Raw genomic sequence first — 14195 nt, 5'->3', positions numbered from 1 at the left:
TCTCGTGAGTCTGTTTTTCTCAGGGCGTATTATCCGCTCCCTCACCATTGTCTCCTGTGCACATTTCAGGGTGTCAGTTTCTACCTCAGGTGGAGGTGGCCAGAGCTGAACACAGGATTCCAGGTGTAGTCTGATCAAAACAGAGGAAGGCAGGGGCATTACTTTGTCCATGGGTGATATTACAAATCTACTATTGAAGGTTAAGATGGTTCTGAGGTTATATATCCATTTAATTTGACTCCTATTAATATCACTGTCAGCTGACGTTCCTAAACTGCTTACGTGAGCACCAGTAAGCCACGTCTGCCCTATCATGAATAAACTAGCATTTCTGTATTACTCCAAATCCTCCCCCCCAATTTTAATTCTAAAGGGACCCCTACAACTTTAATGATAGCTTTTATTTCTGACTCATTTGCCTTATAGTCTTGCCAGCACTTTGCTACTTTAGTTGGATTTGGAGCTGCTTCCTTCGGTTAGCCCTCACAGACTGGGGCAAATGTTTATTTCCACGTAACCACAGGGATGTTGTGAATATCTATCTCCAATGAACCACTGGTATCCTAGGGTACTGAGGAGCTCAGCAGCTTTTAAAAGCATATAAAAATGAAAAGCAATATATGCTGCTAGTTTTTCTCAAGAAAGAAAAGGGCGCCTGGGTGGCTCAGTCAGTTAAGCGTCTGCCTTCGGCTCAGGTCATGATCCCAGGGTCCTGGGATCGAGGCCCATATCGGGGTCCCTGCTCAGTGGGAAGCCTGCTTCTCCCTCTCCCACTCTCCCTGCTTGTATTCCCTCTCTCGCTATGTCTCTCTCTGTCAAATATATAAATAGAACCTTTAAAAAAAAAAAAGAAAGGAAAAGAAGAATGAGTTTGTAATATGGAAAAATATAATTTTAATCCATATTATAAAAATTGAGTAAATAATAAGGGAATGGTACTGAGAGTAGTCTTTCTTGTCCTCCTTTATCTTCTTTGCTTTCTCCTTCTCTTTCATCTTTTAGGAGAAATTAGCATAGGTAAAAGATGTTTGCATTAATTTCACACACTAAAAAATCAACAAGTCTAGACAATGTTATCAACTAATGACCTAGGGGAACAATGGAGCCAGGTTACAGAGTAGAAGGAAGGCTGAAGTATCAGCGAAGTAGAACTATAGAAGGAAAGGCGATAAAGCAGCCTTATCTAAGCAACATATTACCTGGGTAGGGGGTAAGCAGAGCTCCAAGAGGGCCAGACTCATCCACAGATATCTTAATGCCCCACTTGTCTTCTTTCCCAGAAAGTATGTCACATATATGTCAAATTCATATCCGTACGAAATTAATATTGGTTCTGGTGCCAGTTACATTCTTATGTTTTGCAATTCACTTTGCAATTTAAAAGAAAGAAAAAAGATGAAGAAGGGAGAGGGGAAAGAGAGAGAAAGAAGAGAGAGGAAGGAAGAAAAGAAAGAAGAAAATTGAGGTGAAGGTTCCGTCTGTCTTCTATTTTGAGTCCCCCACCCAGGAGATTTTTAGAGTTTGTTTGGTTCAACGCTGACTTTAAGTTATAAATTCCTGTCGAGTATATTTTGTAAATTTTTAAATAACATAGAACATGTTTTAGCTTGCAGAATTCTAAGAGGTTGCATTATAGTGACAGATTTAAAAAATGGGAAATGGAATTAAGCCATGGGAAGTAAAAACCAAAGGTAGCTCTGTGAAATAAGACTCTACTGAACAGGGTTGGGAGATAATTGGGTGAGACTGAGAAGAATTATTTAATTCTCAGCTACTCACAATTTGATAAGGCTGCAGAGTCTCATTCAGGATCAAATGCAGACAATGCACGTTAAAAGGAAAAAATAGTAAGAGAGTAAGTACACACATAGTAGAAATAATTATCAGATAGGTAGAGGTTTGGGACGCCTGGGTGGCTTAGTGGGTTAAGCCTCTGCCTTCGGCTCAGGTCATGATCTCAGGGTCCTGAAATCGAGCCCCACATCAGGCTCTCTGCTCAGGAGGGAGCCTGCTTCCCTCCCCCACCCCCCGCCTACTTGTGATCTTTTTCTCTCTCTGTCAAATAAATAAATGATATCTTTAAGAAAATCAGATAGGTAGAGGTTTGAGCTGTATTATAGCAATAAAATTTCATCAAACGTTAGAATGATGTGAGGCATGAGGAGAGTCGTGCTCAGTCACCTTCATGCCAAATTCAGTGCCCAGTGAACTGACCTGGCATCATGTAGCCCATGCTGTCTACTATGCTGATGAGGTAGCAAAGCCCAAATAAATGTTGAGTAGCTTGCCCAACCAGGTTAGCAGCAGAGCTGAACAGGAAGACAGATCGGACAGTCTGCGTCTAGCTCTTCTCTTTCATTGCTACTCTAACATCTGTTTTCTTATATACAGAATCCAAGAATATATTGTTTTTTAATCTTTAAAAAAGGGAAAGTTTAGGAAAAGGAACAGATCATGCTCTTGGAAATTATCGCAAATTAATAATTATCTTTTAATGAACCTGATAAGACTATGGTAGAAATAGTATATTTTCTTCTGACCATCTTGGTAAAAGAAATATGCAGCCCAAGGTGCAAATTCCAGGAAAATAAATATAAACATAATTTAGAATAGATCTTAAGAACCCAAAGTAAGTAGTTTTAGTAAACATACCTGAGTCTTTTCAATTAGAGAATAAGTAGAATTTGAATGGCATAATCTAAAACTCAGAAAAATAGAAGAAATTACTTTGGGAGACATGGAAATGGACATCAAGGAAACTACCAGAAAGATGTCCTTTTAGGACCCCTTCTCACAAATGCCTAGGACTATCCTGCTTTCCTAATCCCCTGGGCATGCTAATAAATAAATGGGCCAGTAGGTGTTTAGCTTTCTAGGCCTGGAAGGAAGCCTTGAAGACTAGCCTGCCCCAGGTGGTCTGGGGGTGGCTGTAGTTTTGCAGAAATTATTATTCACCTGAAAAGTTATCATTTTGCAAATACCTTGTTCAGTCATAACATCTAGCCTTTTGCCTGATACGTTTCTGATTACAGTTGACCTTCCGAATAGAGATTACCTAATTACATGCTTCTCTCAATGATAAAGTGAAAATGAAATGCCAGAGGCAGAGACCCAGAACCTAGCACAGTACCTGGTACACAGGAGATCCTCACTGTGTTTAGCTGATTCCATCACAGTGGAGGGATACTCAAGGAAAAGCACGTTTTCAGGTTTCTGAGAAGAGGCAGGTTAGAGAAAATTTGCTTGCCATGTCCATCTTCCTTCCAATAAACGCCTTCCCACTGAGACAGACCTAGACTATGGATTGCATCAATAAACAGCTTTATAATGACACTCCTAAGGCATATCTGTATCTCAAAGACTAGTTAGTGAATTTAAAAGAATTTCCAACAAAAGAAAAAGATCAGTGAACTGGGGCAGAGGCCTTTATCCTAAAACACATTCCATCCTATCCTTGCTATCCTGTCTTTGGTTTTGGAATTGTTGAGTGATTTTGATCCACGCTGTCCACCTACCCAGCACATACCTGATGTTTCCCTCTAGAGTCTCATAGATAACTCGTCATGCCCTGAACCCCGGCTCCAAACAGTGTCTCCCCCCAGGCTCCTCATCCTAGTGAGTGGCTCCGTCACGCAAGCCAACCCTGAGGTTACGTGTAATCTCCCTTTTCTTAGCACTCATGTGCATCCTTCTAGAACTCATCTCACATCCCCCTTCTCTGCCTCCCCACACCCCACTGCCACCGTCCAAGCCAATCCCACCTGCGAACTCCTTACGGTTCTGCCGTGGACCGCTGCGGGAGTTTCTGTACTCTGTCCACTTCTTTCCCTGCAGACTCGGATTTCTATCTGGCATCCCAGCAGTCTTTTACAAATATTGGATCATATCATTCCATTTCCAAGCTTTAAACCCCCAAAAGCTTAGAGTCCTGTTTTTTAAGATTTCTTCATGGTGTTGCCTATAACCATAGCTCATTCCTTTTCATTTCACTTGATATTCTGTTGTCTGCCTCTACCAGAAGTAAGTTATCCGTGCCACTTGGACATGGAAATGTGGCTCATTTCCAGTTTGGGGCTCTTGCAGACAAAGCTGCTACAAACCTTCTATCTGCCCCGAGTACATGTATGCCTGTATTTCTATAGGGTACACACCAAGGACTGTAGTCACTGGGTTGTAGATCATGCAGAGACAACAGAACTCATCAAAACTCGGTAACACTAAACTAGGATTATAAAATTAGATAGTGAGGCTATAAAAGAAGGGCAAAGGGAAGAATGTCATTAAGTGATTACTGTGAGGGAGGGAGGGAGGAGGAGGCTGTGATTGGGATGGGATGAGGGAGGCTTCTAAGGTGATGTTCTAGTTCTTGACCTGGATGCTGTTTATTTTGTAACAGTTTGCGAAAATGTACTTTTACATTTTCTGTACTCATCTGCGTGGTTGCTATATTTCATGATAAAATTAGCCACCCCCTCTAAATAATGTATAGTGTAAATACTAAACTAAGATAAAAACCTCCTGAGGCTTTATGTCACACTTGGCTTAAAAGTCTGGCCTTTCCATGGTTGGTAGGTTCTGTGTGATGTGGCCCTGGCTACTGATTTTCCAGGGTCCTCTCTGTCCACGCTTTTTAATTTCATCCTAATACTCATCTTGAGGAACTAGCCATTAATTTCCAAGGGTAGCACTTTTTTTTTTTTTTTTCTGTTATGGGGTCAATGGTAAATATTTTCAGATTTTCACACCGTGTAGTTCTCAGGCCCAACTGTTCAACTCTGCCTTTGTGATGTAACAACAGCACGAGACAAGACCTGAACAAATGGGCTCGGCTGTGTGACAGTCATTGATTTAAGGGACCTCTGGGTGGCTCAGTCAGTTAAGCATCTGCCTTTGGCTCAGGTCATGATCCCAGGATCCTGGGATCGAGCCCCACATCAGGCTCCCTGCTCAGCTGGAAACCTGCTTCTCCTTCTGCCCCTCACCCTACTGGTGCGCTATAGCTCACTCTCTCTCTCTCTGTCAAATAAATAAATTAAATCTTTAAAAAATAATAAAATAAAATAAAACAAATTGGCTTAAAAAGTTGGTGGGAGGCAGATTCAGCCCACAGACTGCAGTTTGCCAATTTGTGATTAATTTTGTTCATTTTCTTTTAAAGTAGACTGTTAGCTCCATGGGAGGAGACCCGTCTTTATCCCTGTTGTAATATTTAGGATTTATACAAATAGCCACTCGCCCATGGATGAGTGTATCCACAGGCTTAAATCCATACATTTATTTGTGTCTGATCTCTGAGAGGATTCCATATAAATGAACTCTCAAAACACCATAAACAAGGTACTTACCCTTTATAGAGCCCTTTCTCTGTGCCAGGCATGAATCTATCTACATTTCTGCATTATGTCATGTGACCTTCACAGTGAGCTCTGAGTTAGAGCCATCAAAAATGGTATGCCTATTTTATAGATGTGAAAAATCAGTTCCAGCAAGGCTAAAGGACCTTGATCAAGATTACGCAGATCAGTGCAAGAGATTATGTGCAAATCCCTGCCCTTAACCTTTGCTCTGGGATCTCTGGTGCCTGGTAATTTAAAGAATTTAGTCTCACAGCGGTTAGATTGTTGCAAATTTTAAATGAGATCCTATATAAGGGGTTAAACCCAAAGAGCTCAGTGAAAGTTAGTTACGAGGTACCTTATCTTCCTGAATTTTCTCCAAGTAGTCAAGAGAATTATTGTTACTATTATCACTCCAATCTACATTTATTCTCCATCTAAAGCCCTGACTTGAAGTCAGTTCTAATTTACATTAAGGAATCTGAGACTCAGTGGGTTTAAGATATTTGCTGCCCAGGTTCACCTCGTCAAGGCAACTGGAATTTGAATTAGGTTTTTCGCTCTGACTTTCTACTTAAAGGAGATGCGGTAAAGAAGAAAAAGTAAAGTGACAAGGAAATTCAGAAAAAGGGGAGCTTACTGAAGGCCTCAGAAAGGACGTATCGCAAGGGATAGACAGAATGTGGAGAAGCCAAGATTTGGGAAGGTGGAACGAAGTGTTCCAAGTTCAGAAAGTGTCAGAGATGGGGCGCCTGGTAGGCTCCATTGGAAAAGCATGCGACTCTTGATCTCACAGTTGTGAGTTTGAGTCCCACTCCCAGTGGGGTGTAAAGGTTACTTAAATAAATAAAACTTCAAAGGGACAGAGAGACAGACAGAAAAGCAGATGACCCCGCAGAAGAACTCAGCACGCAGGAGCTAGAGAAACTGAGCACCGCCCTGAATGGGGACCCCAGGAAAGGGCATAGGGAGGATGAGAAGCGGTTCTAGAAAAGTCTGGGCACATTGACGTGCACAGAGGAAGAGGAATGTCAAAGGACATGGAGGGGGAGTGGTGAACAATAGAGGAAGAAAACCAGAAATAAGAGTGGGTTCTAGCAAAAGCCAGGGGAGGAGCCCTGACAGGGTCCAGTCAGTGGGGCGCAGGCAGTCTGCGGCTCCCTGGTGATCTTGGGAAGCTGCCGTATCCATGACGCGATAGAGACATAGATACAGAATAGAGCAGTTCTCATGTATGTGTGTGTGTGTGTGTGTGTGTGTGTTTCCCAAGAAGCTATGACAGAATGAGTAACTAGAGCAGTTGAGGGGGATAAATGGACACAGGGATTGTCTTAAGGGATTGCAGGGAATGAAGCATGTTTATTGATGAAGGACAATAAGTGGTTTTTCCATTTGCCCAAAACAAGTCATAATTTTGAATATGCTTTCTCCCCCAACCCCTCACCCTCCAGTTATTTTCATGCCTGCCCACCTACCTGGAGAGTCTGACCTGCTTCATGTGGAAGCGGGTCCTAGTCTGACCACCCCAACCCTTTCCCTTCACATTGGGATTCTTGATGCAGGGAGAAGACAGTGGGGCATCAGCACTGGGGATGAGCAGAGATGGGGTGGCAGGGGAGTGCGAGGGCCAGGAACAGGAGGGGTCAGAGAAGCAGGGAAGACATTGCAGAAGGAAGGGGTGGTCTGACCCGCTGGGCCAGAACCACAGGGAGGCTAACTGACAGCAGAGCCCACCCATCTTCACCTTGTAAGCATACATCTTTTAGGTAGAGGTAGGTAATACAGCAAACCAACAAGCACATTTGTTGTCTGCACAAGGAATGGCGATTTGGGTATAACATTAGGAAGAGGCCAAATGCTTGTCCACAAAAGCCCGCGGGATCCTGATATTCCTGCACACCCAGGGGCGGAGAACATCTTCTTGCCGAGCACACACCATCCTTATATGCCTGTGTTAGGAGGAGCCGAGGCTAACGAGGTCTGGATTTGGGTTTGAAGCTAGACAAAAATAGCTAACAAAGAATAATTAGAAGAATTAATGAGCATGGCACTACTGCCTTGAATTAAGCTACCCCATTTCTCTTTCAGTAAGAACCACCGTGTCAGTGCCTAATTTCCCAGGGCTGGCCTGTGGCTGGTAATTCATTCGTTGTCTAGTCTATTTCACGAGTGGCACAGATTTTAGATTAGGACAACAGTGTGCATAACTTCGTCCTCTTTCTACCTGCGTTCTGTCTGGAGTCTCAGGTGTTCATGTGACCAAGTCAGGGTAATCTGACTTAGATGCCCGAGGGCAATTTCTGGATGAGGGTGAAGGTGTATTGATAAAAATGATAAGAATATGAAAAAGTTATAGCATCTGTCCCAACATTGTCTTTTTCTACCTCTTCACAGGAAGGACACTGAAATCGTTTTCCTTTCTGGGATGAGTTTGTTTATTAACCCAACCAAGATCACAGGGGACATTTTTCATTGCTACATCTGGAAGAGTTCCAAGCCTGAGTCATGCATGCTTATTTAGAAACTATATCTAGCCTGGATTAAGGAGCAGTTTAAAAACTGTGATCCCGTTTTTTTAAAAGAAGCACATCTAGCCACAAAGACTAGAATAAATGTTTGAGAGTAAAGAATCAAATGGACTTTGTTTGCTCTTAAAAAAAAAAAAAAATCTAGCCCGAACAGAAAGAGGCATTTGTTCTGTGGGAAAACAGCAACTTGTTCACATTGGTTACGAGATGGGCAAATTTTGCCAGTCCAGTCCGATTCCTTTTGGCCATGGAGGAGGGCTGGCTCTTAGGAGCACCTAGAGGGAAGGGAAGGGGGCAGGGAGAGCATGGCCTATGGCCTCCCGCATGAGGTGCTTACAACCCTTAATGACACATAATTCCTTAGCCTCCTTAAGACCACCCATCTCACCCATGGCTCATCTATTTCCTCAACTTACCCCATTGTTCTCATTGAGAAGGGAAGCAAGAAAACACTACATTCCAGAATGTAGTTAGCAAGCTGTTTGAAAGAACCACCGCTGCCAGGAGGTGCTAGAAAACAACAGGTTCTTGTGAAGGCCCAGATCTGTTCCTTCCTGGCTGAGGGAGCTTGCTTCCTCCTTCACCTGGCCCCAGGGTGGGGGAGAGGGGAGCAGCCTTGTCCTGAGCCTCCACTCTACCAGAAGGCCGCCCTGGGCCTCCAGCCCGACACTAAAGAGCCTCTGCTGCACGCATGAACTCTTGAACTAGGTGGTGCAATTCTGTCAGCCGCCAGTCACCTCCCCCTTTGATCAGTCCCTCAGACGGCCAAAGGAAACCTTGCTTAATCCGAGCTCTTGCTCCAAACTGCAGTACGTGCAGATCTGGAATCTGAGGAACTTTGTTTGTGCAACTGTAGGGCAGAAGCAGACCCTTAGAACAAAAGCCCGAGAGCGTCAGGCTGGTAATATGACTGTGCTCCCCGTCCATCCAGTTCCCGCTCCCTCGCTTTTCTGAGAATCAAAGTACCGGGACATGGAGGGAAAAGACTCATGAACAGACACTGTCATGTGGGTTCTCCAGGCTGAAAATGTTATTGTCTAAACATTAGGGGAGAGAGACATCTTTTGACGAATGCTTTGAATTGATGGAAAATGTTTTCAGAGTTATCTGTATTTTTATGTCCCTGATTTGAACCTTCAAAAAATAAAATGTGCTGAGTCTTATTTGTCTCATCTCTAAACGGGTTCATTATACCACATGGAACTGCAGAGAAGATGAAAAGATATAACATACCAAAGCATTTAGAACGGCAACCAGCATAGAGCAGGTGCTCAGTAGATGGCAGCTGTCGGACAGAGGCAAGTCTCCGTGGATTCTGCTGCTTGCGGGATTAGAATTTGGTGGAAGAGCACGAGAGGAAGAGGGAGAGCTTTGAAGGTTTAGGTCTTCAGTGAGTGTGTGTGTGTGTGTGTGTGTGTACTATATATGTATATACATATATATCTATGGGTCAAAAAAATCCAAGTGTTTTCACCCACTGGTGGACATAGGTCGTTTGTCACTTGGATGGTAGTTGTTATACTAGAATCCAACTTCCCTATAAACATGGCCGGACATAGCCCTCACTTCCCACAACTCAGTTGCCCGTCACTTTAGGAAAGCTGGCTGCTTGCTGTTCTCACGATAGTCCCATTCTTTCCTTCTCGCGCCACGTCTTGTGGCTGGCTGGGGACGGCTCACTTCCCACTTCCACTCCTCTCTGCCTGTCTTAACTCACGCACCTCTGTTCTACATCTGCCCCACCGCCTCGATCAAAAGGGATGCCCTCTTCCTGGGAGCTCTTGGATACTTCTGTGATTTCTCTTGCATATCCCGTGGCACGAGGGTGGTGGCCAAGACCTTGGGCTTTCCCAGACTCTACCACCGACTAGACACGTGAGCTCTGAACAATGACCGAACCTCTCTGAATCTGTCTTCATCTAGAAAAGGGAAACGAGAGTACTTGCTCCCCGGGGTTGAAGAGTGAACGAGATGTATATAGAAAGTGCTCGGCACAGTGTCTCACACGTGCCAAGCATTAAGCAAATCATAACCAGCAGGAGACATAGTACAGTATATGTGTTTGTGTCCTGGTCTTCACCGGAGACAAAATGTGTCCAAGGCAATCGTCAGCTGTACTCGGAGCAAAGCCTAGTCCAGTGCCCTACTGTCTCACTGCTCAAAGTGTGGGTTGCAATCCCCTGGGAGCTCATCCCACACACAGAATCTCAGGGCCGGCCTCAGACCTGTGGAGTCAGTGTCTATGGTTTAACAGGGTTCTCTGATGACACAAGCGTACGCCTGGAAATTTAGAAATAGTGTGCTCCATTTTCTGAATTCAGTTTCTGGAGCGATTTTAATTACTCTTTTAATTCCCACCAGGAAAATAGATACTTAATTCTCTCAAATCAATACTGCCATTAGATAACTGTCACTTACTTGTAAGGATCCCTTAAGCCAGTGCTTATCACAGTGTGGTTCTTGGACCCGAAGCAGCAGATTCCCTTGGGAACCTGTAGAAATACAAGTTTTTAGGGGATTTTAATGCATAGTCCAGGTTCAGAACCAGCACTTTAGAACAATGGGAAGCTATTGGAAGTGCCACGCAAATAATGTGCATCTCCTTCCTGCCTTGTGATCTTATTCCTCCTGTTCATTGCTGAAATAGTGAGGTCAAACCGCGCAAAGAATTAAGTTTCCTCTCCATGTTTGCTAAGTATTTGCGGCTGCACATACACACCTTAGCATGTCCTGGCAGACCCGGATAAGTCAAAACACTTGATCTGGTGTACAGAACACAGCCTGTATGACTTCTCTGCAGTCCCTCTATCTTGTTTTATTTTGTTAATTATATTCATTTTTTGAATAGGTGATAGATGCACATGGTATAGAATTCCCAAGGTACAAGAGTTTACAGTGAAAAGTAAGTCTCCCTCCTTCTCCTCACTCCAGTAATGTAGTTGCTGCCTCCAAAGGCAATCACTGAATTTTCATTGCACACGTTTATTGAGCATCTACCATGTGCTGGGCACTGTTCTGGGCACGAGATCTGGAACCAAACAGACAAAAACCTCAGCCGTCATTGAGCTCACATTTGGGTCACCATGGAGCTTACCTTTCTTAAAGTAATGTTCGACAACATCATCTACATATGACAGTATGTAGAAGTGGGGCTCTGTAGTCACATCAACTGATTTTGATTCCATTTCTACCCAATTTCTAAGTGATCCTGGGTTATCTTCCACTCTGAACTGGGTTTTCTTTATACTGAAATCGAGACAATTCTATTTGAGAAGGTTGTTGCATGAATCGTATCAGATAAGACTTACAAAGCACCATGCTGTGCCTAGAGCATTGTAAATGCTCAGTAGATTCTGGTGATGATTGTAATGGTGTGCTCTCATCCTGCTGTTCTGTAATGTAGACTAGAAATGCTTGAAGGATTTATTTTCCCAGTCATTTTTATTCTCCTTGCTGTGTGGTGGTCAAACAGGAACTTTTTTTCAGAACAAGCACACTAAATGGAAGTAAGTTTCAATCATTAACTATTTGTCTATAAGACTATTTGCTGAGTTCTAGTAAGAAAGCAATGCTTAATAAATCACTAGAGTTTAGATCCTATGTTCCTCTGTATTCTTTCTAATCTAGCCTTTTTTAAAAATCCTGCATAATTTGAAGGTTTTCTACTATTAATTCGTTTGAAGGTGTAATGTATTTTTAACTGCGACTCCATAATGTTACAAAGTATATACCTTGGGAAGAAGATTGTGCATTTCGTAGCAGAGGAATAAAGCACTTCTGAGCAAAGTTTCAGAAAATATAACTTGGTATGGTTACATTACGGAACTTTCTTTATGATTCTTGCCTCCAGACAGAGGGGAAAACAACTTTCAACCCCTAGGAAAGCAACAAAAATATTCCTTGGTGATGATGGAAAACATTAGAAAAAAATGACATGCAAAAAAGAACTCCTAGGGCATGAAAACACTTATAAATATTAGCCAAGAACAGTTTCCTCTGTTCAGCGTAAAGAGGCTTACCAGCGGGCACAGTGAAAGATCGCGGGGAAGCTGGGTTAGGTACATTCCACCACATCTTGACAACTGGCCATTGACACGGAATGTAAAAAAGAATGAGGGCTGGGATCATTCTACAGCAGGCAATGCTTGGTCTTGGGGTTTAGAGTTTGAGCCCCACATTGAGTGTAGAGATTACTTAAAAATCTAAAAATAAATAAGTACAAAGGACTGAGGGCACAGCTATGTGACCAGCGACAGTCCTGATAATCATTTCATATATTCTCTTTGTCTCCTTTGTTCTTGATTCTATTTTGCGTGATTTCCTGTTAGTGAAAGGGTATGGATCTTCGAAAGGTTGATTGTGGTACGAGAAACCTCTTACCCTAGTCACGATAGGAGGACCAGGAAGAGGGATAGCTGGAAAATTGAAGTGAAATGACTCTGAACAGTTTTTATTATTTGGTGAATGGAGGGATCAAGGTAGACTGGGGTGTTTTGTGTTCTCCTTTAAACAGTTTCCAGTGTCTGGTATTTTATTATCAGAATGGATTAACAGTGAGAATGGCAGTGCTCATGATTTTAAGAGACATAAAGTCAATACTAAATAGATGAGGCTTCCGTAGTGGCACTCACTGGGGTACTCTTCGTGGGCTTGTTCTGCACTAATCAGGTAGCACTCTGCAGAGCTCACTCTTAATTCACTGGGCATGCATTAAGCAATCAGCACATGACCTCTTTGGCCTACCTTTAGACCTTGTCATTTCTCATTCCTCTCTGTTCCCACTTCTTACTGCGCTGTGATGACAAACCTCTAAACTCAGTGGTTTAATCTATTATTATCTCCCATGGTTGTGTGAGTTAACTGGGTTCAGCTGGATTCTTGAGCTCTGCTGAGATTACAGTCGGGTAGCAGCTGGGATGGGAGTAATATGGCAGAATGTTCCATGTGGTATCTTCAGTTATAGGTCTGTCGGCCTCGGACAGCCCTGAAACAGCTGAGAGGGAGCTGGACATCTCTCTCTCTCTTTCCACGCAGCCTCTTCATGTGGCTTCTTTGACCTTCTTTACAGCATGGAGGTCTCATGGTAGTCAAATATCTTCATGGGGATTGGCTTCCCCCAAACTAGTGTTCGAAAGAGAGCTGAGGAGAAACTGCAAGGTTTCTTGGAGCCAACACTGAAAAGTCATGCAATATCACTTCCCCTGCATATTATTGTTCAAAAATTGAACAAGCCCACATTTAATTAAAGAGATGTGATTCGTGGTGGGGGTGGGGCTGGGGAGAAAGCTTCTTTAAACACTAGCTACCACACCCTCTTCACCACAAAATGCTCAAAGTTACCTATAACACAACTGTTATAACACTCCACCAAACACTTCTCGGAAACATAAACCCACACAAGTGCTTCTTGGTAAGTGAGAATGTGTGGTTATTGTTTATATATAAACATAATATTATATTAAACAATATATTATATATAATATATTAAACAAACATATATATTATAATATAATAATATATAATATATATATTTCAACTAAATATATATGATATTGTATCAGAGTTGTCCAGTCATAGAATTATCTTTGTTGGCTTATCTACCTTTGGGCCTATTGGTCAGAAGCTACTACTAATAAAATATTTTTGGGTTACAGCATGGATTAGAGGCCGTTAACAAACTGCACAACATAATTCATGTCATTCCTTTCTAATTTTTGGTGTAATAGTGTGTTGTGCTCTATAAAATTATAGAATATTTTGTTTATTGAAAGAAGAGTAGGTATGGTCTATTATTATTCAGTCAGTCAATCAGTCAACAAATATTTATTGATTAGCTATAAGCCAGGCCTTGCATTAGGCATTGTAGACAATGGAGAGCAGAGACATCTGCTAGCGTGGTTGGATTTTGCCTTTAGCAGTATCAGCAGTAGCAACTGAAATTCTAACTGTATGAGTTCATGCATTCAGTTGTTTGGGCACCACAGAAAGCTGTGTTGCAGAATAACACTAACCATTCTGATGAAGCCCTTATTCTGTGCATTATTTCACTGAATCCCTGGAAGAGGCTGAGGTTAGAGGCCGAGTTATTATCCCAGTTTCAGAGAGGCGGGAACTGTGACTCAGAGTAAACAGTGTTCCGAAGGTCACTTAACTGGTCACTGATGAAGCCAGGATTTGAATCAAGAGCACCAATTATGCAAAATAGCCTTGAAATACTAACATTGCCTGGGTTTCTGCTTTCCATGCCTTGTAAGAAATGTCTTCACCATGTCATGAGGCTATTTTAATTAATCTTTGCCCAACTATATTGACAGCTCTCACCCCCATTTCA

General features: G+C 42.6%; 1 protein-coding gene across 3 annotated transcripts in view; it reads left to right on the top strand.

Annotated features, from left to right (window-relative positions):
- Window positions 1-14195, top strand: part of ANK3 (ankyrin 3) — a 675546-nt gene that overhangs the window by 555589 nt on the left and 105762 nt on the right. For 2 of the 3 annotated variants that reach the window (XM_047703614.1, XM_047703615.1), the window contains one exon: window positions 10713-10766. The exons of the other annotated variant lie outside the window; for it this stretch is intronic. In XM_047703614.1, the coding sequence (XP_047559570.1) occupies window positions 10713-10766 (54 nt within the window). The remainder of the gene's footprint in view (window positions 1-10712; window positions 10767-14195) is intronic. 3 annotated transcript variants of the gene reach the window in all.

The sequence above is a fragment of the Lutra lutra genome, chromosome 14 (genome assembly GCF_902655055.1).
Source record: "Lutra lutra chromosome 14, mLutLut1.2, whole genome shotgun sequence".
Lineage (NCBI taxonomy): Eukaryota > Metazoa > Chordata > Mammalia > Carnivora > Mustelidae > Lutra > Lutra lutra.
Note: the sequence above shows the minus strand (reverse complement) of the source record. Positions and strands in the feature narration are given on the sequence as shown.